The sequence below is a fragment of the Sinocyclocheilus rhinocerous genome, unplaced genomic scaffold (genome assembly GCF_001515625.1).
Source record: "Sinocyclocheilus rhinocerous isolate Xijiao unplaced genomic scaffold, SAMN03320098_v1.1 scaffold499, whole genome shotgun sequence".
NCBI lineage: Eukaryota > Metazoa > Chordata > Actinopteri > Cypriniformes > Cyprinidae > Sinocyclocheilus > Sinocyclocheilus rhinocerous.
The window spans coordinates 718,367-744,476 of NW_015637156.1; the positions used below are offsets into that span (position 1 = coordinate 718,367).

General features: G+C 37.0%; 3 protein-coding genes across 6 annotated transcripts; all 3 read left to right on the forward strand.

Annotated features, from left to right (window-relative positions):
- The first annotated feature begins 509 nt into the window (after positions 1 to 509).
- Positions 510 to 8,331, forward strand: LOC107748688 (ADNP homeobox protein 2-like). Its single transcript, XM_016563616.1, has 4 exons — positions 510 to 737; positions 4,357 to 4,474; positions 4,608 to 4,700; positions 4,817 to 8,331. Exons 2-4 carry the CDS (start codon positions 4,367 to 4,369, stop codon positions 7,457 to 7,459), a joined length of 2,844 nt encoding a protein of 947 aa, XP_016419102.1. The 5' UTR covers positions 510 to 737; positions 4,357 to 4,366; the 3' UTR covers positions 7,460 to 8,331.
- Positions 8,332 to 9,537: 1,206 nt separating this feature from the next.
- txnl4a (thioredoxin-like 4A) lies at positions 9,538 to 13,106 on the forward strand. Of its 3 annotated transcripts, none has more exons than XM_016563619.1 (5): positions 9,538 to 9,649; positions 9,887 to 10,063; positions 10,229 to 10,332; positions 11,572 to 11,783; positions 12,916 to 13,106. In XM_016563619.1, exons 2-4 carry the CDS (start codon positions 9,911 to 9,913, stop codon positions 11,741 to 11,743), a joined length of 429 nt encoding a protein of 142 aa, XP_016419105.1. In that variant the 5' UTR covers positions 9,538 to 9,649; positions 9,887 to 9,910; the 3' UTR covers positions 11,744 to 11,783; positions 12,916 to 13,106. The 3 variants fall into 3 exon arrangements, with proteins under 3 accessions (XP_016419105.1, XP_016419104.1, XP_016419103.1); XM_016563618.1 differs by lacking the exon at positions 9,538 to 9,649 and adding an exon at positions 9,735 to 9,788 and having other exon boundaries at positions 11,572 to 11,787; XM_016563617.1 differs by lacking the exon at positions 9,538 to 9,649 and adding an exon at positions 9,735 to 9,788.
- A 5,161-nt stretch (positions 13,107 to 18,267) lies between these two features.
- cndp2 (carnosine dipeptidase 2) lies at positions 18,268 to 25,653 on the forward strand. Of its 2 annotated transcripts, none has more exons than XM_016563621.1 (12): positions 18,268 to 18,377; positions 18,741 to 18,842; positions 19,064 to 19,207; positions 19,637 to 19,799; positions 20,824 to 20,912; positions 21,619 to 21,819; positions 22,088 to 22,172; positions 22,483 to 22,643; positions 23,963 to 24,127; positions 24,224 to 24,365; positions 24,893 to 25,040; positions 25,254 to 25,653. In XM_016563621.1, the coding sequence occupies exons 2-12, from the start codon at positions 18,783 to 18,785 to the stop codon at positions 25,318 to 25,320; spliced, it is 1,425 nt and encodes a 474-aa protein (XP_016419107.1). In that variant the 5' UTR covers positions 18,268 to 18,377; positions 18,741 to 18,782; the 3' UTR covers positions 25,321 to 25,653. The 2 variants fall into 2 exon arrangements, with proteins under 2 accessions (XP_016419107.1, XP_016419108.1); XM_016563622.1 differs by lacking the exon at positions 18,268 to 18,377 and adding an exon at positions 18,382 to 18,459.
- Positions 25,654 to 26,110: the final 457 nt, after the last annotated feature.

Below are 26,110 nucleotides of genomic sequence, written 5' to 3' on the forward strand. Positions count from 1 at the left end.
CATGTATTGTCTAAGGTAACTTTTTGTCATACAGTAAAAAACACAAGTGAATTTCTAAAAAAATTCATGCACCTTCACTGCAAGTAGCTATAACCCGTTTTTTCATATGCCTTTGCTAGTGTAAATTACTTGTTACCCATTGGATGAAGACTAGTGGTGTGATATGACTTCAGCAACAAGACCCCTCCCATCATGTGCTGTTGCTCAGCAACCAGCTGACTGTTCAAGGTGCCATCTAGTGGCTATGCCTGTGAGTTACAAGTAAGTGCGCCCCCTCCTGACCAGACCACATCTAAGAAAATGCCTCATTATGATGAATATTTGAAAGACTGAAACTATAACCACCACAATATTAGGTCCTACTTAAAAGTTAGACATACCACCCCACGTGATTACCACTGAAAACCAGCAGGAGTGATATATAAGAAAGTTTTTCCATTTCAAGCGAACTTAAATGCGATTGGCCAGGCACGCAGTATGATAATTATGCCCTGACGTCACTTCCCAGTTGTTCAATGCGCCATTTTCTCGACTCCAAACGGCAAGCACAATAAATGAGTCCTACTTGCAAATATTAATAAATACTTTTTATTGCTGGTTTCCATAGTTGAGAGCGCAGAGTTATTGTTTCAACATCCTACACCGCTTCCACATCTTCTCTCATCGGTTTTGGCAAGCACGCGGATTGGTGAAAGTAGCTAAATCCCCTCCCTGAGTCGGTGTGGCGCTGAAAAAAGGTAATGTCCTCACAATTAGATAGCAGTGGGCACATTAGCTTTTGCGTTCAGTTGTTGCGGGTTCGGTATGATCAGGAAGTAGAACGAAGCCCATTAGCCGAGAGCTGCGAAGAGGTTACTTTATGACATCACTGCGTTATTTAGAATCGCGCGTTCTTTGATCGAATCACTTGTTTTGCGATTTGAAATCATTCCTTTCGAATTCTTACTGAGGTGGGGCGTTTGGTACGTTTCATTTGGCTAGTTTAGAGTTACGTTAGACTATTGTTGCGAACATTTCGTGTGTTTTGGCGGGTGTGGATATGTTTGGTCAGCGGTCGCAGTTGATGCTTGCGATAAATAAATAATTACAACTTGAATTAGACATGCATTTAGGCGCTCACAAGCGTTGATAATGTACATGTGTGCAGTCAGAAAGTGTTGCATTTGTCTGATGCAGGGCTAAGATGTGGCATTTTGTCTTTTGTTCACAATATCTGTTATTCCAATGCGTACATTTAGCATGCAAATACAGCATGTCTGTTTCCAACATTGGCGAATACCGAGTTGTAGAAATTACACGAGGGAGTTCTCCATGTGAGTCAGATGTATAATTTGCTGTAGTACTGAATTCATCAGATTGTGGTGTTATCATAATTACTGCACGTTCAACAGGCAAAGATGTGAATTAAGCACCTATGACCCATTAAGAACATTATAACCCCTTTCACAAAAAAATTAAATAATTCAATGTTACCTAAAGAAAATGAAGGACTGTTAATGTTCTTTTGCACTTTTTCAAGACAAATTCTCCCCCAAAATTTTATAAATTTGAATAATTGAGTAATGGAGATGTGATAACCATCCAGGGTCAGAAATTAATCAGGTCAAAAGTGACAAACTTCCTTTGATATTTTATTTTTGATAAAACAGACAAGATTCATATTTTTTCAGAGTGAGAACAAATAATTTAAATAATTAAGTTGAATAAAGAATACATAGAAATCATAGGAAATTCTCTCTCTCTCACACACACACACACACACGTGAGAGGGAGAACATGTGTAACTCAGAAATATGTTACTAAAAATTATAATGCTATTTTTGGGCTCAAATGTGTCAGACATATTTTCATGAAATTCAAATGTATATTAAACTGCCAGAATTATGAACATTGTTTTGTTACCACAACTAGATATTTAGAGTGTGGTTTCATATACTGATATACCATTTAATTCACTAATACTAGTATGTTAATACTTTTAGTTGCATTTTGTAGCATAGAAATAGACATTGTTAAAACTCTGGAAACCTGTAAAAGACTATGTGCATGTATATAAATGAATGCAGTCGCAAACAAAATGTAATAATGTACACTAATGTAGCAGATTAGTGACTGCATTGTAATGTTTTGAGTTTATATAAAGAAATATTCCCATTTCTTGGACTGTTGTTTTGGCTTACTCTAAGGGTTTATGCAAGCGATTATCTCTAATTTTGATTTACTTAAGATTTAATAGTAGGGATGCACCGAAATGAAAATTCTTGGCCGAAGCCGAACAAAATGAAACACTGGGCCGAAGGTTGAATACCGAACACGGTTTTTCGCATTTTTTCCCCCCCATTTTGCCATTTTTTTTCTTCACCATTGCATAAATTAAATAGCCAAAATGTGCTTTAAAAATATTTTACATTCTATTTTACATTCTTGCAGACATCAGGGCCTTTCGCACCGCGGGAACCTTTTCATAGTACCAGAACTAATTGTGGAACTACCCACTTTTTGGCGTTTTCGCACCGCCGGAACTGGGTGCGATTTTAGTACCGGACTGCCTTTTTCGAGAACCAAATTAGCTCCTACTCCGGAGCAGGGTCTAACCAGCACAACTGGTACTAATCGCGACGCAAGTAGACATTGATTGGCCAAACGCGTACGAAAACGCAGTAATGTTGTCGTAATATCCTAATATCTTTTCAGTGTTTAGGGGTAACGTACTCCCTCATGAGTCATGACTGGTGTCAATGCTATAAAGTGAAGCATCAGCTTCAGCTTTTCCCCCTGTCCTTTATACCAGCGTTTACCCCTCACGTCACTAGCTCCGCCCTTGCGCCATAGCTCGTGACCGGAAGAGAAGATGAGTTGTTTTGAGGGGGAGGGGAGGTTCATGTTTTTTATTAAAGATTACAAGGGCACATGAATTAAAAAAAAAATTATTAAGTGTACGGATAAATTATTTATAATAAACACTACAGTATTCCATAAAAAAAAAAAAGAATTTTCAATTTTGATTTCATGGTGACTTTAAAACATTAGAAAATATTACAGATCCCAGTCTGAACACTGTGTGAATGCTAAAATAAATGTATTAATAGAGCTGTTGTAATTGTTATTATTATCATTATTATTGTCTTTTTAAATTTTATTTTACAGAACAACAGTAAAAATTGCAATAATAACATTTATTAATGTTGATGAAGTTCTTGCTTCTACCTTTGTTGCACATATCGCATTGTCACATGCCTTGTAAAAATGTATAAAAATGTTACTGAGCAACTGACGAGTAACACTATTTCAGCGCAGATTTTCCTCGCGCTTTGGACTTTGAACCCTGGCGCCTCGAGCTCGTGCAGCGCTGTTTGAATACATGCAATTCGTGCATGTATTAGAAAACACAACATTCTGCAGTTTATTTAATTGTTTAAGGGCATTTCGCGATTTTAGTCATCATACAGTAACCAGCAACAACCACCCTTTCCGCTTCTCATCGGAGACATGCGATGCGGTACTAAACAGTCTCTCGCTGTCGGTGCTTGTAATGATTTTTACGTCTTTCTCTGACAGCTTTAAATGCTTCCACACTGCCGACATGTTTGCTGCATTAGTGCGCGCCTCTATTTGATCGCGTCACGTCATTGTTCGTTACAATTTATTTGGTCTTTTCGCTTATTTGGCCTAACACCGAAAGAGCTTTTTTTTTTTGCTATTTTCGGCCGAATAATTTCAGTTGCCGAACATTCGGTGCATCCCTATTTAATAGCAAGCGTTTTATGCTTTGATCACGGGTGCTCACACTTTTGATTTTCTTAATTCAAATCTGAATTAAATGACCAGACTGTTACTTTAAAAGGAATGTATTTGGATCCATTGCTCAGACACTGTATTCAGTATCTGGTATATCTGTTGGTTTCCATGGTAATGATGTGGGTGTCAACATGATACCCAAAGATTTCCTACAAAAAAGAGTGGAAAGCTGCAAAGGTTTGGAATTTAGTATGGGCACTAGGGACATGTCCCTACCAATATCCAGAGACTACATTATTGTCTCTAGCAATACATTTTACCAAACATTTGAATGGAATGGTTTTGTTCATATTGAATTTTGTGTTTTCTGTTCCGTCTGTAAAAACTAAAATGATGTGAGTCAGTGATGGCAAACAATTCTGTTTTTTCTTTCTTCTGCGTGTCTAAGTTAAAAGTCATTGGTTAAAGTGTCGTGTGACATACACCTAAATATGCCACTGAACATTTATTCTAGTCTTGCATAATTGTTATATAATTTCAAGGCTGGTAAATAAATCAAAGTAAAAATCACAAAATAATGACATCATCCAAATGGAAACCAAAGTGATTCCCTTTCAGGTGTAGGACCATGTACCAGTTTCCAGTCAGAGGGTTGGAGAAGATCCGCAGAACAAGACGAAAAGTGAAAAACATTCTTGGAGAATTTGGACTTGAAGAATGTCTTAATTTGGGCCAGGTATGTTTGTTTTACAATGTACAAATAAAAATTAAATAGACTACAACTGAAATCCCATGTCCATGTGTATCAAAATAGCCTTTACTTAAAATGTCTTTACATTTGAAATATTATTTCTCTTTTTGTTTATCAGGAACTCCAGGAATTTTACCCAGGAGACAATGTTTTTGATGCCACAGACTGGCCCAGTTTATCTGATGGGTTTGAAGGACGGTGGAAAAAGAAGGTGAACTTCAAATGTTACTTTAGTAAATTAGTTTTGCTTTACTGAGCAAAAACTGTTTAAATAATGAGCATCTCTGAATATTGAGTGGCAACTAACCAAGCGTTTTCAATCCTTAGTGGGAATATCGGACACGAGGGTTGTGCTGCACCTTATGCGAGTTCTCTACAAGATCCTGGCATGCCTACAAAACCCATGTTCAGCGCTACCATGATGAAGAAGAGCGTCTGTGCAAGCTTTCAGCATGTACTTCTTGCCCATTTATAGCCCACCCCAGAGTGGTCAACAGGCACCTCAGATTATTCCACGTTGAGGACACAAAGTTAGAAACTCCGACTGTCCCGCAGCTGCCTCCAAGGGCTGTGAACGGCACCACGTTTCAGTGCCGAAGATGCCATATACAAGATACTCTTTTGTATAGTGTGAAAAAGCATGTTCTTCTTTATCACTACACTTCCACGTTGAATAAATATGCCGGGCAGAGATCGGAGCGGGAACTTGTGGCCCTAGGAGATAGGTCTCAGAAATTCTACTGCAAAAAGTGTTACGTATCAGCGGAGACATCCGAACACTTGCTGTATCATCTTCTGACTTCAGAAAAGCACAAGGAACTGGATGTTCATATTAGAGCTCTAATTTTTGAAACAGAAAGTACGAAACAGTACCCTGCTCTAGCACCAAAAACACAAAGCACTCCTGCTGTCTTCATGATGAAAGATCAGCCAGCGGTGACTTCTACACTGGCCGCTGGTGGAATTAAAGGACCGGAAAATGGTGGTTCTGCAGTCATTACTGCCCCTGGAAGCAGCCAGGCATTTCTCCCAACTCAAGCTTCTGCTCTGGTTCAACTTGCAAGCGCTGAGGCTAAGGGTTTACTGAGACCTGGAGTCCCACTGGCTTTTCAGAACACCCAAATTACCAGACCTGCCGTGCCTCCTGCTCCTAGCGGCATTCCTCCCAACCAGGTGTCTGTCAGAGTAGGTCTACCTAGTCAGTCACAACTGCAACCCGTTTCCCGCCAAATTGTCTTACCTCCTGGTGTTCGCCTTAATGTACCTGCTGTTAGGCCACCGGCACCTCAGTACCTCGCTGCTAATCCAAGAATGCCCGTAAATCAACCTGCTTCTGGAGGCACCATGATAACCTCTCAATCACTTCTGAGCCATTTGGTCCCCACTGGCAACAAAGTTGACGGCTTGCCCACCTACACTCTTGCACCTTTGCAGGTCCTATCGGTCCAAGGAAATAACTCCCAAGGAGTCAGCAAACCACCCATGCTGGCATCCCAGAACAACCTACCTGTTCAGCAAAACAAACCAAACACCTCTTTGCCGGCCCCCAAGCAAACCAAAAAGTGGATCACATGTCCTATTTGTAATGAACTCTTCCCATCTGATATCTACGAGTCCCATCCAGAAGTTCACAAAGAGGCAGCTAAAATGCCCAAGGTTGGTCTAGCTGCTCGTGCTCCATTTTTGAAGAAGATGCCAGACAAGACGGTGAAATGCCTGACATGCAAGATCTTGATTTCAGAAAAAGGAGTTTTTGAACACCTGCTTCATGGCATGAACTGCTTGTTCTGTTCGGGGCTCTTCTACTCCATCAAGCAGCTTGTCGAGCACATCCAGATGGAACATAATGTGAACCGAAAGAGCAACTGTGACTTCATGAGGCGTGAATACCGACTCTATACTGATGATTCGGGGAATCTGCTTTTCCCTTACTTCGACATCAGGACCACGGCTCCTAAACTAATTATGGGTGAGAAGGAGCTTAATCTCGCGTTGGTCACAAGCTCCCTCGATCTGATTTTTGTGAAGATGTTGCCCAACAATCCTCTGGCTGTTGGCAAGCTGTCCACACCATGCAACATGCCCACACCCAATCCTGATAGCACTGAGTGCCCCTTCTGCTCGGAGAAGCTTCTGAACAAACAATTCTATCAAATGCACCTCAAAGAGAAGCATTTCATTGTGCCCACTCTGCATGCTATACTTAAAACCCCATCGTACCGATGCCTCTACTGTGGTGGTGTGTACACTGGGAAAACCACCACCAAGGCCATCATTGTCCACTTGGCTAAATGCCGAAGTGCACCGAAGAGTCTCAAGGATAGTGATAAACTGAATTTAGGATTAGCTGTTACTCCCAGAGCAAACCGAGCAGTTGTATCATACCCAGCTCATCCAAAACAAATCACTGGTCCAACCCCAACTCCAGTTCAAGCCTCTGTTCCTGCCACACAGCCACCAGAAACAGAAGCAGAGATGCAGAGCAAGTTGCGTCTGGAAATAGCCTTCAAGGAAGCTATGGAGGCGAATAGGAAAGAGCGGGAGGAACGGTTGGCAAGAAAGAGGAAACTCGAGCGAGATAGGCTGGCTGGTCTGACTGTCCCCTCTCCTGAAGTAGTAATCGATCCTTCCGTACAATTAGCATTGGATCCTACCGGAATGGAGTTGTCCACCTTTGAAGAACGTCGTGAGTTTATCAATAAGTACTTTAATGCACAGCCTTACCCGCTCAAGAAGGAGATCGTTGCCCTGAGTAGCCGCTTGCTGCTTAACAAAACTGACATTGCTTGCCAGATTGGCTCAAAGCGTACCAGATGTATGAAGAACATTCAGAAAACTAAGGCTGTGGTGCTTTTAGGCTTCAATATGGCAGAGCTGATGAAATTGAAGCATAATCTCTACATCCCAGAGATTGAGCCGGAGAAGTTGACCACCGTGACAGACACAGAAATGGAGGGCCTCCAAGAGTAGCTTCACATTAGTAATAAAGACGAGGAGGACTTGAACGCAAATTGTACTGAGAGCCTAAACCGCTACGTGTTCCTTGAAACAATGCAAAATATGTTCCATTCTCACCGAAACTAGTGTTTAAACTGTTAGCCAAGTAGAACTTGAGATATTGAAACAAGTAAAAAAAAATGTGTTTGATTTTTGGCTGCTGTTCATAAATGTGTGTTTGAATAGATATGTTTTGTTTCATATTAACCATTTTAAAGCATACATCCATTACTTTTCACTGAGGCATCACTTCATGCAAGGTTCATGTCAAATTAGATGTTTGTAGACCATTTATTGTTCTAGGGTTGAAAATGTTTGTGTGAAATATCCTTTTCATATTTGCCAAATGTCATAAACTATTTTTTGTGACATTCTCTATATATTTGTTGGAATGTTAGTTTATGAAGTTTTAGACTATGTATCTTTCTGTTAATCAATTCCATTGTTAAATTTCTATTTTGCTTGCCTTATACTTTTATAAATATGGTATATTCAAATGATTGTTTTGATCAGATTTTTTGTCAAAAAGGGTTTCTCTTGTAATATGAATGAATGCAGCTTACCTAAGTGACATCCTCTCAGCTGATACTTGCTAAAGTGTGGAGCTTTGCAGAGGAATTTGATTTGGTTGCGGTTCATTTCAATTGTATAATGATTGTAAGCTTCAGGATATCTTGTAGACTCTTGAGTTCCTGTTTTATTTCCCCCTGTTCAGTATTCAATATAGTGAACAACAACATCTAAGCTTACAAAATGAAAGTTGTTTAAATAAATTAGAGCATATATACATACTTTCAAGTGCACTTCTTTCAGTTGTATGTTCATGTGTAGTAGTGGCCATTTTTCGAACCTCAAACTTAAATGCCATTATAAGAGAACAAAATGTATCAGTTACCAGTATGCAGTTTATTTAAACTAGTATTTAGTATTTATTTACAGTACAAAAATGGGGAAAATAAATGTAACTTTATTATTGTGATCATAGATCTTATTTGAAGATCTAAAGAACTAAAATGTTCTTAATATTTTAACACATCTGCTTGCTGACATTCTTCATGCTGCTAGTTAAATTGAAAGAGTATTCTGTTATAAGATATATGACTACAAAAACCCTCTGGATTTTGACTAGTAAATATATAGGTTGTTAACGTTTACGTGTCCATAGAATTATTATTTTGTAATTTTAGGTTAAAATGTATATAAATGTACACAGGAAAGTCTGCATCTTAAATCCTGATGTACATGTCTGCTCTGATATATCAAGATATAAAGAGCTTATTTGCAAACACAGATAACTCAGTTTTTTTTATTTATTTCAAAAACCATGTTTTTTTTTTTTTATAGTTATCATGGTTTTATTGTGTTAGTTAGCTGTATTTTTTTAGTTATTTTTTACCCTAACCAAAATAACCCAACTGCAGTTTGAGATTAATTGGAATGCACAATGTGAAATGAAAATTCAAAATGAAAATTGTTAAAAACAGTTATCTGTTTTTGCAAATTAACTCTTCATATACACTTTCCTTCATATATTAATACACCTAAAATGTTGAATTTGAAGACCATGGACACAATTTCTTTGAAGTGTTTCCATTTTTAATTACCTTTTTGCTTTCTGAGGTTAATGTTAAATGGTCTTTAAAGCATTTAAGATTTAAATGTTTAAATTTTACATTCATTTATAATTTTTTTTTTGGAGTTATTATAAACATATCACATTCTCTCAATTAAAATGATTTCACAATGGCTGAGTACATGGTAATTATAATAAAATAGCAAGTATTTAGCCATAATACTTAAATATAATACAAGTAATATAAATACAAAAGTGAATATAATACAAATATGCTGTGCATATTTGTTTGTGATTATGGGCAAATAATAAGTGAGGCTGATTCATCTAATTTTTAATGACTCTTTGAATACATTCTAATAATTTAAACATTGAATTTAAGTATCTGTAAATTTGACTGAAAGATCTCTATTTGTAGACTTCAGAGCGAAGCAGCTTTCTCCAATCCAGCAGAGGGCGATAATGATGTCTGTACGCACTGTCCACTAGCCGCCGTCATTGCACTTGCAGTACTAAAACAGTAAACTGTTATATATCTAATAAACTCAGAACACACTAAGCTACACGACAAGTTTAATTTAAATTGTGAGGTAAGGATTGCATTTGCATTTAAAGTTTTTTTTTCTTTTTCATTGCTCTAATATTTCACTGAAGAAACCTGCTATTATTTTCTAGAATTCAGATCTAACGTTAATTGCTAACGAGAAACCAACGTGTGAAATGTAAACAGTTAGTATCATCATATTTTAGAACGTTTGAACAGTTTATTAACCCAGTGCGTGCGGTTCTCAAGCAAATTAATTTGACAACCTCATGTGTCTTTTTAGAAGTGTGTTTGAATATCCATCAAAATGTCGTACATGCTCCCTCATCTTCACAATGGCTGGCAAGTGGACCAGGCTATTTTATCAGAGGAAGACCGTGTAATTGTTATACGATTTGGCCACGATTGGGACCCTACGTGTATGAAGATGGATGAAGTGTTGTACAGCATCGCCGAAAAGGTATTACAGTGTCCTAGTGTTCAACCACCGAACTGAACGTGAACACCTCAGATCAGATAGCATTTGGTGTATGAATATGTTTTGTGATCTGTCATTACACCAATGTTTTGGGAATAATTATGTATTTTGTTTGTTTTATGTGCCTAATATCACGTGTTCCCTCAGGTGAAGAATTTTGCAGTCATTTATCTTGTGGACATCACAGAAGTGCCAGATTTCAACAAGATGTATGAGTTATATGATCCTTGCACAGTCATGTTCTTTTTCAGGTAAGTCCTCAAGCAGTATAATAACTACAGACAGTCAGTTTTTCCATTGTATTCAGCCAAGCCAGTCAGGATATCTTTTATTTAAAGGAGTACTCAACCCAAAAGTGAAAATTCTCCCATCATCTGCTCTCCCTCATGCCATCCCAGATATACTGATTGACTGACTGGAAGACACACAGACTTTTGAGAAAAATAATCCACGTATTACTACGCATTTAAATGTTATTGCTTTAGTTGTTTATTTATCATTCTTAAACGATTGTTTCTGTTTCTAGATACAAGTTAAAGCAGCACTATGTAACTTTTGGCGCTCTAGCGGTTAATAAACAGAACTGCACACATCCCGCGGAAGAACATTCCAACCGGAGCTACTTCTCTAAGTTTATGTCTATGGCGATTCACGCAGGTATGTGTTATTCCGCAGCGGTGACGACCCGACCAGGCTACAATAGTCCAAATTCATGATGTACTCGCTCATTTTATACATTTAGCAAATTTTGAACACAGAAAAAGTTACATAGTGCTGCTTTAAGCTTTAATGATAACATTTGTTGCAAATTGCCATAGAAAATATTTTTAGCCCTTCTTGACTTTTTTGTAGGTAGGAAGTCCTTGTCTTGTATTTTTGCGACTAAGTTAAAAGGTTTATTGGCTGGTAACAATGTGTTGAAATTTGATAGACATAAATGCATGTTATTTTGCACAGACAAGGTTAGTAAGTGATTGTATCACATCAGTCTTGTGGCAAGTCTTTTGTAACGGTTCCTCACTTTTTATATAATTATTTCTGTTGTATAGATACTATGCCACAGCTGCTGTCAGTAAAGTTTGTCAAATGTGCAATTGCATAATATGTATTGTATGTGGAACATTCTAGACGACTTGCTTGTTTTCTTCCCCAAAAGCACAGAATGTAGAGTTGTCTCCACCTACTGGTGAACTCTACAAATTCTTTAGTATTGTGGATTAAAGGGTTAGTTCACCCAAAAATGCAAATTCTGTCATTAATTACTCGCCCTCATGTCGTTTCAAACCCGTAAGACATTCGTTCATCTTCGGAACACAAATTAAGATATTTTTGATGGAATCAGAGAGCTGTCTGACCCTGCATACACAGCAACGCAACTGAAATGTTCCTGATTTACCATTAGTCATGTAAACATTTACTTAATGGTTGTACTAGTTTAACAGTGCATATTTATGCTAATACATATTTCTGCATTTGCTCATCTGTCTCAGGAACAAGCACATCATGATTGATCTTGGCACTGGTAACAACAACAAGATAAACTGGACCATGGAAGACAAGCAGGAGATGATAGACATTGTTGAGACTGTTTACAGGGGGGCGAGAAAAGGACGAGGTCTCGTAGTGTCCCCTAAAGATTACTCAACCAAATACAGATACTGATCTCTGTGCTCTTATTTAGTCTTTGCCATTTTTTTTTTCTGTCTGACCCTGCATACACAGCAACGCAACTGAAATGTTCCCAAGTCCAGAAACGAAACCAAGTCCAGAGAATATCCGTTGGATGTAAACAACGTATGCTGTTCTGTGTCAGCTGTGTCACACGGATACGCTGTTTCCGTTCAGATCAAATCACAACAACGTTGGAAACAGATCCGGCATGACGCAGCTGACACAGAACCATGTGACATCAGTGGTTCATCCGCAATTATACAAAGCTACGAGAATAATTTTTGTGTGCAAAAGAAAAAAAAAACTTTATTCAACAATTCTCCTCCGCATCACCCTGTAGCGCCATTTTGGAAAGTATCAGCTGGACTAAACAACCTATGCTGTTCTGTGTCAGCTGCGTCACGCTGAATCGGTTTCTTACATTGTTGTGATTTGATCTGAACGAAAACAGCGTATCCGTGTGAGGCAGCTGACACAGAACAGCATACGTTGCTACGTCCAGCGGATATTCTCCAAAATAACACCAGGGTGATGCGGAGAAGAGGAATTGTTGAATAAAATCGTTATTTTTTTTCTTTTGCGCACAAAAAGTATTCTCGTAGCTTCGTATAATTGTGGTTGAACCACTGATGTCACATGGATTATTTTACAGATCTCCTTGCTACGTTTCTGGACTTGGGAACATTTCAGTTGCGTTGCTTTCTATGCAGAGTCAGACGGCTCTCAGCTTCCATCAAAAATATCTTAATTTGTGTTCCGAAGATGAATGAATGTCTTACGGGTTTGAAAGGACATGAGGGTGAGTAATTAATGACAGAATTTTCATTTTTGGGTGAACTATCCCTTTAACATGCTCTGATTTACCATTAGTCATGTAAACATTTACTTAATGGTTGTACTAGTTTAACAGTGCATATTTATGCTAATACATATTTCTGCATTTGCTCATCTGTCTCAGGAACAAGCACATCATGATTGATCTTGGCACTGGTAACAACAACAAGATAAACTGGACCATGGAAGACAAGCAGGAGATGATAGACATTGTTGAGACTGTTTACAGGGGGGCGAGAAAAGGACGAGGTCTCGTAGTGTCCCCTAAAGATTACTCAACCAAATACAGATACTGATCTCTGTGCTCTTATTTAGTCTTTGCGATTTTATTTCTTCTCATCAACATTGGACAAGATCTGAGCATTCAGCAATATGGTCATTTGGACTATTAAATGACCTTGTTTTGGATTTTCAACTTTATATTTAAATGTGTTTACACCGTTGTAGTTGTGGCCACCAGTCTTTTATAATTTTGTCCTTCTAAAAATGTCACTGTACATTAAATGGATGAATAAGTGTTGATTGTGTTTCTGCTGTTTGTATTTTTAAATTGTAATTTACCATGACAGCATTAATTATTAGGGCTATCCATATTAAACATGTCAGAATTAAATATATGTTCAGCTAAAAAGCCGAAGGCCATACCCTAGTATGGAGACAAAACTGGTAAATATATGCTATGACAAAATGTAGTTAAGACAATATTTTGATATTTATCCCATACACACATACATATACACACACATATTGTTGATATATATTATATATACGTACACGCATTGTTTATATATATATATATATATATATATATATATATATTTAACATAGTAGAATAAGTATTTTAAACATAATGCCTGCAGTAAATATAAAATATACGCTCAAAGCAGTGTTAATGAAGAATATTGCTATATAGTTGAGCTAGGTAATATTTCTGCTAGTTCTAAATACTTTTTTTTTTTAGAAACAATGTTTATAATGTCCAAACAAAAGTTATCTAAACATCTATTGTCTCAAGGTCTACCTCTGCATGGATCCCCACCAGTTCTTTGGAAAGGTCAACACAATGTGTTTGTCGAAATTAAGCACTCAGCGATTGAGGTATGACCTTGTTTAATATTCAGTTGAGTTTTTAAACACTTATGTTGAGATATACTACTTTGTATAAACCACTGATTCTTGTTTTCCCAGGATAGCACTTTCCAGCTGGATTACCTTGATAAGACTGGAAAAGCACAGGTAGTGGTCCTGTGTACAACACAAGTTGCATTATAAAAGGGTTGTTAGAAGACAAATACAAGATCCATCTGATCCCATTACTTCAATTTCCTTTTCCACAACACTCCCAGCTGGTACTTATACTGGCAGTAATGATTGTGATATATTTGGCTTTGGATGGGGTTTCTTAGACATCTCGTCAGTTCCTTACCTTCCATTTGTAACCACAACTGAAACAGCCTACAGTCAACCCAGGTCATTAAAACCACCACAATTCCTCAAATTAAACAAACAGCTGTGACTGAAACGCATGTAGAATTTGCATCTAGATTTACAACACCCTCAGTTGGCACAAGAGGAATTACAAGTGCTAAAGCATTGTTCTCTGAGATGACATCCATCTCCACATCCCCAATGGGAACTAGCACTACTTCGGAAGCCATTTCCATGCAACCTGTGACAAGATGATTCCTTTCTCTACATCACATGTGAAAACAACCATACCTGTGGCAGTATAAGGCACGTTCACTCATGAAAAGAATACTGAAAAACTCCTTTAGTTGTTTAATAGCAGTTTAATAACTAGTTACAGCTGTGACTGAAATGCATGTAGAATTTGCATCTAGATTTACAACACCCTCAGTTGGCACAAGAGGAATTACAAGTGCTAAAGCATTGTTTTCTGAGATGACATCCATCTCCACATCCCCAATGGGAACTAGCACTATTTCGGAAGCCATTTCCATGCAACCTGTGACAAGATGATTCCTTTCTCTACATCACATGTGAAAACAACCATACCTGTGGCAGTATAAGGCACGTTCACTCATGAAAAGAATACTGAAAAACTCCTTTAGTTGTTTAATAGCAGTTTAATAACTAGTTTCATAGCAGCTAAGACGGTTCCTTTTTCCACATCTCATGTTGAGACTTCCATACCTGTGACAATAGAAGCCACTTTCACTTACAGAAAGAGTACCGAAACTCCTTTAGTTAGCACCACAGCTACTGGATTGGAAACATCTACAGCTGCAATAACTGCTGAAGCACCATCATCTCCTGAATGATTAGAAACTATAGCCAAGTCTATGTCCATCTCCACAACACCCGTTTAGTCGCCCATCACAGCAGAAATTGGCAGTACTTTACCAAACACTTTGATGGTCTCAACAACAAATGTTGTAAGCACCAGCCCTATGGAAGCCACTTCTCACTTCCATTGATGGAACATCTAGAACAACTTCAGATAGCACAGCAGATGTTGTACTGGGGAAATCCACACCTGCATTGGCAACTACTGTGGTTCCAACGTCATCTGTTAAAACAAGTTGTTTCTTCCCCATCAGCAACATCTACTGAGAGAATAACATTTGGAACAGCACCATCAGTAGGTATTGTATTGGATACAACAACACCTGCAAAAACTATTGATGAAGCTTCAACATCTGCCAAAGTGTTATCTGTCCCCACAACACTTACTAAAACTAATTTAATAGAAGCCACTTCAGCTAAAGGGATGGCATCAGGAATTGCTTTGGAAATGTCCACATCTGACGTGACAGTTTCACCAACCTCAGCTGAAACTACATCTGTCTCCACAACACCATTTTCAACAGCTCCTGAAGTACCAATCCCACCTGAAACTACCTTTGTCTCCACAACCCCTGTTGAAACTTCTTCCACAACCATGACAAGGGCTGGAGCATCAGAGATGACATCAATCTCCACATCCCCTATGGGAATTATCACTACTTCAGAAGCTATTTCCACGCAACTTGTGACAACTGGTGAAGTGGCAACAACAGCTAAGATTATTCCTATCTCTACATCACAAGTTAAAACGTCTATACCTGTGGCAGTAGAAGCCATTTCCACTTACACAAAGAGTACTGAAAAAACTCCTTTAGTTGGCACCACAGCTACTGGATTGGAAACATCTACAGCTGCAATAACTGCTGAAATACCATCTTCTCCTGAGATATCAGCAACTACATCCAAGTCTGTGTCCATCTCGACAACACCTGTTCAGTCGCCCATCACAGCAGAAATTAACACTATACTGTACTTTACCAGCTACTTTGATGGTCTCCACAACAGGTGCGGAGAGCACCAGTCTTATGGAAGGCACTTCTCCAGAACTCACTTCCACTGATGCAAAAACATCTAGAACAACTCCTTCAGATAGCAAAGCAGACATTGTATTGTGGAAATCCACACCTGCATTGACAACTACTGTGGTACCAACTTCAGATGAAATTAAGTCTGTCACCACAACATCTGTTAAAACCACAGTTGCTCCTTCCCCATCAGCAACATCTACTGAGATGATGACATTTGAAACTTCACCGTCAGTAGGTAATGTATTGGACATAACTACACCAGTTCCCACAACAGGAATTGTACTGGAAAGGTCTACACCTGCAATGACAATAGCTGAAGCAACAACCTCAGCTGAAACCATGTCTGTCTCTACACTATCTTCTGAAACTGCTATTGTTGTTGAAACTAGTGACGTTGCAGAAATGGCTTCTGTAGCACCCATGTCAAGTAACGAAATAACTCCTGGAGCCACTCTCCCAGCTGATACTTACACTGGCAGTAACGATATTTATATATTTGGCATTGGATGGGGTTTTTCAGATATCCTATCAGTTCCATACCTACCAGTTGTAACTACAACTGAAACAACTGATAGCCTACAGTCAATTCAGGTTGTTGGATCCACCACAATTCCTCAAAATAAACAAACAGCTGTGACTGATGCCCGTGTAGAAGTTGCATCTAGCCTTACAACTGTTACAGAAATTACTTTCCTAACATCCATGTCAGACGAAGATACACAATCTGAAACCATTTCCCCAGTAGATACTTAGACTGGAAATGCAGTTGGCTTTGGATGGGGATTCTCTTGATATGCCATCCGTTCCTTATGTACCAGTTGTAACTACAACTGAAACAATTAAAACTGACAGTTGACTCAGGTTGTTAAAACGGCCACAATTCCTCAAATTAAACAAACAGCTGTGACTGATGCTCATGTAGTGTTTGTTTGTTGTTTATAGACTTACAACTGTTCCAGAAATTACTTTCCTAACACCCATAGGGTTGCCACTTTCAGCTAGGTAAAATAAGGGACACCCATTCACAACCCCTCCCCCCATAAAAAAAAACTCCAAGGACACAAATAATCAGTGAGGAACTCATAGCTCAACAATAAACCATGAGAAAACATGCTCATGTATGTAAACTTGCAACAGAATACATTAATATTGCTATTTTAAATTTGATTATTTATAATTATTAATTATTATTAGTCTTTCGTTGACAGTTCTGCAGCTGTTACCTGAATGGGATGATTTTTTTTTATTCAATTGCTTAAATTAGGACTACATTATTATGTAATTATTTGTCCCATTTTTTTAATCTAATTAATTTAGCAGCGTTTAAACTTTAAAATGCCAAATTGTATATGACATATATGATTATTTATGTATATATTTATGATTAATATAAATTATAAATTAAACCGGGTCTAACATTAATTCTAATCTATTCATCTGTCTAATAATGTCTAAAAATATAATAATTGCTGAACCACTTTCTCAATACATCGCTTGTTGTATTGGAATCAGTCATACTTTAAGTTTTAAAAACTTTGATTCCAGTAAGAGTAATACACGTGTGCTTCTGCGCAACAGCAATTATTTGTCCCTGTCCTTGACTCTAGCTAGTGTTTATGCTGCAATGTTTGTCTTGAACTTTAATATTGCCTTACAACTATTAAATTGTACGTATGTATAAGTGATCATGTCATCTTAATTTGCTTCTATAATGTCTAAAGATGTTTAAACATGCTTGCATTTGCTCTGCACATTTGTAAATGGTTACCTGAAGTTTGCCCCTTTAAAAAAAACTGATGATAATGACTAATAATAATAATAAACCAATGCCTTGTCAACAGTCAATATTAAATTCTTTCATGACTGTTTTCTAATTTGAGGTTTCACTTTTCAGGTGAGGTCAGCTGTATATGTGGTTTAAAGGGATGATTACAAGAATAATAGGCCAGCAACTTTGCTGTGAATGCTTAACAATAACTAGTCAAAATGCATTTACCTTGTCAATTTCTCCCAATACATAAATGCAGAATTGATTGCAGTCCATATCTGAATTTAATTAGAATATAAATGTAATTTGAAAATAAACTGCATCAAATATCGTTTTTAATGGAAAGATTTAATTGTTGGGTTGATGTCAACCAAAGGCAACATTGTTGCTGAGGCCATATGAGGCCTTATTTAAAAATGTAAATAAGGCTAAAGTTTTAAAACTTTTTGTGAAAAGTTTTTTTTGAAAAGTAAGAAATACCGCTTGGTTTCATTTATTATTGTTTAATGCAGTGACATTCATACATTTCAAGTGCTGCTTAAGCTTTGACCTTTATTTTGAAAGCCATTAATCTTGTCTGAACACATGAGATGCTGCTGATGGCGTTCTTCACACACACCACTGTTCTAAAGAGATACAAAGCAGTTCAATTTTAGTTAACTTCAAGACGCTAAACTGTTTTTGCTCCGTAAGTATGCAGTTGTTAGCCATTGCAAGCTAGCATTTAATGAATTTCGGTGAACGACTTATGCTACTAAGGAGGTTTACTAGTAAGCGAAATATTTTTTTTTATTATTATCAATAATAAGGTTAAAACGTTGGTTGAGATTGACATTGTCAAAAAGACGTTTGTGTGTTACATATTTTTAAACAACAGGTAATGTTACATTGTATCCTGTTATATAGCTGTATAGCCAGCGCAACGTCTCTCAGCTCTTCTACACTGATATGGGGAATATGTTATTGTCAGCAGTTACAGAGTTGGGAGGAGTTTCTTTTCCTTTCTGAACGACAAAAACTTTCATTACACGTCAATTTTCCTTTCTTTTAGGTCAGTTCTTCTGTCACTGCGTGATTGGATCACTGTGCAGCAATGTCTTGCCTTCCAACTCTCTTCAAATACGTCGACGAGCACCAGGACGAGTATGTTGAGGTACTGAGATTATCTTTACTACATTGTATTATCTTATATAGCCAAAACTTGGAAAATGTGTATACTTTTAGCTAAGTAGTAGATAGTTAAGATTTTATTTGAATTCTCCTGTTTTTTTATTTATATATTTTCATGTGTGTTATTGAAAACGTTTGATGACTTTACTGTTACTTGACATGAATATATTTTCTAACGGAAATGTGAACACCTTGTGTTTGAAGCGCCTGGCACAATGGGTTGCTGTACAGAGTGTGTCTGCCTGGCCAGAGAAACGAGGAGAAATCAAGAAGATGATGGAGATGGCAGCCAAAGACATTGAGAGACTGGGGGGAACTGTGGAGATGGTTGACATCGGCATGCAGAAGGTGTTTAATTTTTCTTTGAAAAACACAGTTAATATGAATGTCCTGTCATGGAATTGGAATTTTTCTTTTGATGTCTGGCTTTGGAATTTTTAGTGATTATAACAGCCTTTAGCGCAAACATCACAGGCTGCTTCCTGCTTGGTCATTTTTGTGGTTGACCATGTGACTGCATGTGTCACATGCCTTCAGGATTGCGGTTGTGTAGTTATGCTTTTAAATGTGCTAAACTAAGGATCAGGTGAAAGTGAACGGTTATATGCCTAAATTAGTGGTTCCACACAATATTATCATTATCCGATGTTGTTCCAAATATGCTGTTGTTTTTCTGAGAAATTGTGAAGAAGATGGTTCCTATGTCTTGAGAAAAAGTTGACACTCAGACATAATTTTAAATTTTTCATGCATTGCCTTTTTCTTGTTTTAATTTAGTTGCCAGGTGGTGAAGAGATCCCTCTTCCTCCAGTAATTCTGGGTAGACTTGGCTCAGACCCAGGCAAGAAGACTGTGTGCATTTACGGGCACTTGGATGTGCAGCCAGCCAACATTGAGGATGGCTGGGACTCACCGCCCTTCACTCTGGTGGAAAAAGATGGTATGAGTGTGCACGCACAAGTCATTGTTTAAAAAAAAAAAAAAAGGTGTACAGTAGCGTTCTCTTGGGGTTGAGGAGACTGATGCTAGCATCAATTTATTAAAATTAGTGTTTACTATTGTCATTTTGCATTATTGACACACTATTTTCCTAATTAATGCTGTTCAGTTGCTTTGACACAATCTGTATTGTTAAAAGCGCTATATAAATAAAGGTGACTTGACTTGACTTGACTTAATGAAGCCTTTGAGTGTATGGAAGAAACCTGTTAAGACCAAATGAGGTTTTACAATTGATTTGCTTCTTGTGCAATACTCTGCAAGCAGTGCTCCCTCCAGGTAATATTTCACATTTGATTTGGCTAAAATTAGTCACCACTAGCATTTTTTTAAATAGTTTTTTTCCCAGTCCTGCTTGCATGTGGCTGTTGACACAAAAAAGGAAGAAATCTCACCGACTCAGCATGTTACATTTGTGTCCCTCCAGCCCAAAGAGATTTCAAGACAAATCCTATTGTCTCTTTTTGCTGAGATAGATCTGACGCATAGCCTTGTGACCTGTCAGCTGATTCCCATAAGGTTTTTTTTTAAGCTGGGACAAATGTATATTCTTCTTAAACAATTTTTTTTAATTTTAGATTTGCATATCATTAAAACTGTTAATATTTCTTGTTTTATATAGCACATTCAGATCTGTCAAATGTACCTCCTTAATCTATTTATGTTTCCTTTTTTTGACAAAATTTCACCAGTTCTGAAATTTCACAACTAGGTTCAAATTTCAAGATTCTCTAAAATGGTCTTTTTTGTGTAGTAATTCACTAGCAATCTATTACAACTGGCATAAAGTTATAGTTTTGCTAAATTAATACCAAGGCCATGCATCTGTGAGGGCTTTATATGCACTTTGATATGTACTGTAAAATGCTTGCTGAACTGAGATTGTAGATAGAAATGCTTTATAATCATTACAGTTTATGACATTTTATTTGACTGTGGCTCATGCTTCATTTAATTGTCCTTAGGTAAAATGTACGGACGTGGATCTACGGATGATAAAGGCCCTGTGTTAGCCTGGTTCAACATCATTGAGGCCTATCAGAAGATTGGACAGGTGCAAACACTGTACTTTCTTCCCAATGATACTTTCTGCTTACTTATTAAGCCTGTAACACCAGTGCAAAGTCCTCAAGTATTTCAAACAGTATAACCATATCAGTGGGTTAAGATGCTAGATGTTTAGCATTGCCTGCTTTACTTAATCTGGTTAAAGTAACTTTAAATTTAAACAATACGGAATGTAAATTAAAAATTGCAGTTGTATGTGCACCTAGTGTGACTGAAACTGAGGAACAACTGAGGCCAACACTGCATATCATTGTGTTAAATCAATTTGCATCGCATACATTCCTCCCCTTATCCAGCAATTACCTCAGTTTCTCAATCATTATCTCCTGAGTGAACTGTCACTGCTTTTAAAGTTCCTCGTTTACAGACAGCAGAACAGTGCAAAGGTTGTTTCATGATCTTTGATCATTTTAAAAGTCTTTTGTCAAGCTAATTTAATTAGCTCTAATTTAATTAACTGTAAGCTTAATTGTAATGTTATGCAGTGTTTCTATGATGCATGACAAACACTAATAGAATACTTGTCCTTTATGACAAGTTTTAGAATAATAAAATGTTTGGTTTCTAAAGAAATACGCATTTTCACAATTTATAGGAACTGATCTATAGATTTATATTGACTGAAAAAACACTATGTAAAGTCTTTCATTTAATGGAATTTTGCACTAAAAACTAAATGTACTTGATCACAGGAACTGCCCATCAATATAAAGTTCTGCTTTGAGGGAATGGAGGAGTCTGGATCAGAAGGATTGGACGAGCTGGTTTTCTCTCGCAAAGACTCTTTCTTTAAGGATGTGGACTACGTCTGCATTTCTGACAACTACTGGCTGGGGAAGACCAAGCCCTGCATTACCTACGGCCTGAGAGGAATCTGCTACTTCTTTGTTGAGGTAGGAGCTATTTTGTTACTTTAATGTCAAAAGAAACTTAAGATTTGTAGCAGTGGTTAAGCAGTGGTATTTAAAGTTAAACTCTGACTTCATGTGTATACATACTAGCAGTATGCATATAGCGGTTATACAATTATAAATTATATTATAAAACAATGTAATGTTACTTAAACATTCTTTAATGAAAGAAAGCATTAGATCTTCGCAAAGGCAACGTGTTGAGATTTTTCTCATATCTGATTAACAAGAGCAAGTCATATGCTTTCAGGTGAAATGCTGTGATAAAGATCTTCACTCTGGCGTGTTTGGAGGATCCGTTCATGAGGCCATGACTGACCTCATAGCTCTGATGGGTGAGACTGATGTCTACATATTCCTTAGGTAGAAAGAGGGTCGGTAGGTTGGTCATAAAAATGTATGACAGGGATTTCCTTGGTTGTGTTTGATTACACTGGGATATCTGTCTTTTGTTGACCTTAAGTTACCTGTCAGTTTTGAGCAGTTGTCAATGATTTCCTCTTGATTAGCTCAACTCGCAATGATGAACCATAAAAAAAATTATTGGTGTTTGTTTATGTACCATTATTGCTTTTGCTGTGCTTTGAAAGTGTTTATGTACCATTATTGCTTTTGCTGTGCTTTGAAAGTATTTTGTAATTTTAGGCTCTTTGGTGGATAACAAGGGGAAAATTGTAGTACCAGGGATATACGACCATGTGGCTAAACTGACTGATGAAGAGAAGAAGCTCTACGAAAAGATCGAGTTTGACATGGAAGAATACGCCAAAGATGTTGGAGCAGGCAAACTGCTGCATGACACAAAGGTAGATCCCCCCTCCTGTCTTTTCACATTTTCAGTGTCCGCTGATGTAATTTTATGTTTCTGTTGATTCAAGTCAGGGCTATTTTTATTATTAACTTAAACTAAAACCATAAAAATTCCTACTTGAAATAAAATAAACAAATAAAATGTGTATATATACAGAATATATATATAGAGTTCATTTGCAAAAACCGATAAACGCCACTTTAAAAAAAATGAGCTGAGTTCACACTTTACTGCAGAAGCCGACAAGCGCCCTTGTTGTTTTTGAACAGAAACCGATAAGAAGCAGCGCGTTACAGTGGTGAGGGAAAATCTCAGTGTATTGCGTGTAATCACATCCATACAGTTTATGATCACAACAACAACAACGTTTGTCAGGCATCTTGTCATCTGAGGAGATTACAAAGATTAAACGAGTGCTTTTTTTAAAACTCTAAAACATGAAATGTGGAGTTCTCTGCTTTTGCCAAAAAAAAACGACTGTTGGATTTATCTGCTTTTGCTATAAAACAAACTTTTAATATTTTAAAAAAAACATACTTTCAATGAACTTTAATTTTGTAAATTTCCTGTATTTGTTTCAGTTATTATTACCTAATCAAAACAACCCAACTGCAGTTTGATTGATATTACTTGGAATGCGCAATAAAAAAAAACATGATTTCTGAAAAAAATAAAAGTTATGGGTTTTTGCAAATGAACTCTTCACATTTGAATAATACCCACAACTTCTATGTGGATATCAAATGACTAAATGCTGACTAAAAGCACCAACATTTTAACCATATGAAGCTTGTTGTGGCAGTGTGTCATTGGAAATATGCTTGTCTCTTACCTTTTGTTCCCTGTGACAGGAACTCTCCAGTATATAAACTTACACTTATTTTATTTCAGCTAATTGCCAAGGCAACATTTCCCATTTTCGTTTAGCTTAAATTGAAGTACTAAAATAACTAAAGCTAAATAAACTAAAAAATATATGGAAATATAAAAATGATAAACACAGAACAAAATGTATTGAATTAACTCAAATTAAAATGAAAACAAAAAAGATAAAAATAAAATGTAATTCCGAATAATAACCAAAAAAATAATAGTATGTTAATGATAGTAAAATAACACTGACTCAAATAGGGGTGTTAATTGATTAAAATGATTTATTATAAACTATTGTAATAATGATACGATTTTTTTTTTTAAACGAGCATGTTTCAAAAATGGGCATTTTTAATAATGCTGCTGACATTTATATAAATTCATGTTTTATGTTCAATGATATGTATATTAAGCCAAATAATATATTGGTTTATTGTGCAGGAGCAAATTCTGATGCATCGTTGGAGATTCCCATCCCTTTCTTTGCATGGCATAGAGGGAGCTTTCTCTGAGGGAGGAGCCAAAACTGTCATTCCCCGCAAGGTCATTGGCAAGTTCTCTATCCGCCTGGTCCCTGATATGGATCCCAAAGTAGTGGAGAAACAGGTTTGAAGTTATTTTATCTTATCCAACCTCAAAGAGTCATCTACATACCTTGTGCTACAGACGTGCTTGTGCTCACATGTGCAGCTTATCTTATAGGTAATTACCCATGTGGAGAAGAAATTTGCAGAATTGCAAACTCCCAACAAACTGAAAGTGTACATGGGACATGGAGCCAAGGCCTGGGTGTCTGACTTTAACCATCCTCACTACATGGCTGGCAGAAAGGCCATGAAGACTGGTAAGACACAACATATGGTATGACTGTAGATATAAGACTGCTCATGTAATTCCAGTCTACATTGACATGAAACACCAGAAGTTACCAGAATACCAGAAGAAAAATAGTTAAAAAAAACACGAAGGAATGTCTGAATTTACTGCATCTAAAACACTTTCCCTCATTCATTCATATACATTTTAAACTAATTTTCATATTGATTTCAATAAAGACCATAGATATTTAAATGCATCAACTACCGATGCATAATAACGGTTTTAATACGCTTTTCTCGCAGCATCGATACACTGATACCAGCTGTGCTTTCTCGCACTCTCTTTTCTCTGACATAGAGCTCATGTACACCGCAGTGTAATGAGAAACATTTATGTCGTCCAACGAAATACACGACATATTTGACTTTTTACTGATTTTGCCTTGATGAGTCTGTCTTGTCAAAGCAACAATGTGGCCTTTTTCCTTCTAATTCCTTCTAAACACAATTTATTTGTGGTTTAATGTAATTCTGTATCTTTCCCTGATGTTAGTATTTGGCGTGGAGCCTGATCTGACCCGTGAGGGAGGAAGTATCCCGGTGACTCTAACCTTCCAAGAAGCAACCGGCCAGAATGTCATGCTTCTGCCTGTCGGTTCTTCTGACGACGGGGCTCACTCACAAAACGAGAAACTCAACAGGTAATTTTTACGCATAGCTATGTCTTGTTATTTAGGTGTGGCTACGAAACTGCAAATGCATATGATAGCAGGTAATCATTGCTCTCATAGGCCAATTTTATTTATGAGACCTTCTTATCTGATAGATGAGATGCTCTTGGGATGCTTGAAAATGTTAATGGCAATCTTTTACATTTTGTTTTTCAATATCTTCCCCCTTTTTTGCCTTGACAGATCCAACTATATTCAGGGCACCAAGATGTTGGGAGCTTACTTCTATGAAGTATCTCAGCTTAGCTAACTGGAACGTCTGATTCAACGTGACTAGACTGGTGTATTTTTAATTGTGTGAAGATGTGAATGAAATGCTTGGATAAGGGTACGGTCTCTCAAAGAATGCTGCATCATACAAGTTTTTTTTTTTCTGCCAAGGATGGCATACATTGAGGAAATGGTGGTAAATGGTGATAGTATGGTAGTAGTCTGAGCCAAATGACCTGATGATAATCTGATTTCATGCAGTATCACATGTGACATGTAAAAACAACAATCGCTCTTTGCTGCTAGACTTCTCAGTATATAGTAATTTTCAAGACGTGTGTATTTCCACCCAACTCTTTTTTTTTTTTTTTTTTTTTTTTTTTGCAAAAAATAAAACATACGGGGAACAAAATATTTATATATATATATATATATATATACCTTGTCGCTGTAGCACTAGTCTGTCTCCCAGTGTCTTAATATCCAATTTCAGATGGTTATATCTGAGGAATTATTTTTGAGCGAACTGTCCCTTTAATATGGAATATAACATAATCTGTTATCTGGTGTAATCTGTTTACATATGACAAATGCACTCCTATAATAAAATGCAAATGATCTCCTTAAAATTAAACTTTGATTACATTTGATTTTTGTTTTTACTGTCATTCACTAAATGTAGACTTTAAAAAGCATATATCACTTATAACAATTAAGAAAAAACTACAGTTTCTGAAATAAATAATTACCGGTAATTGTATAGAATTGGTTGGGAAATGAAAGCAATACTGGTCAGTGAGTATTTTTTTTTTTACAAACCCTCAAATGGT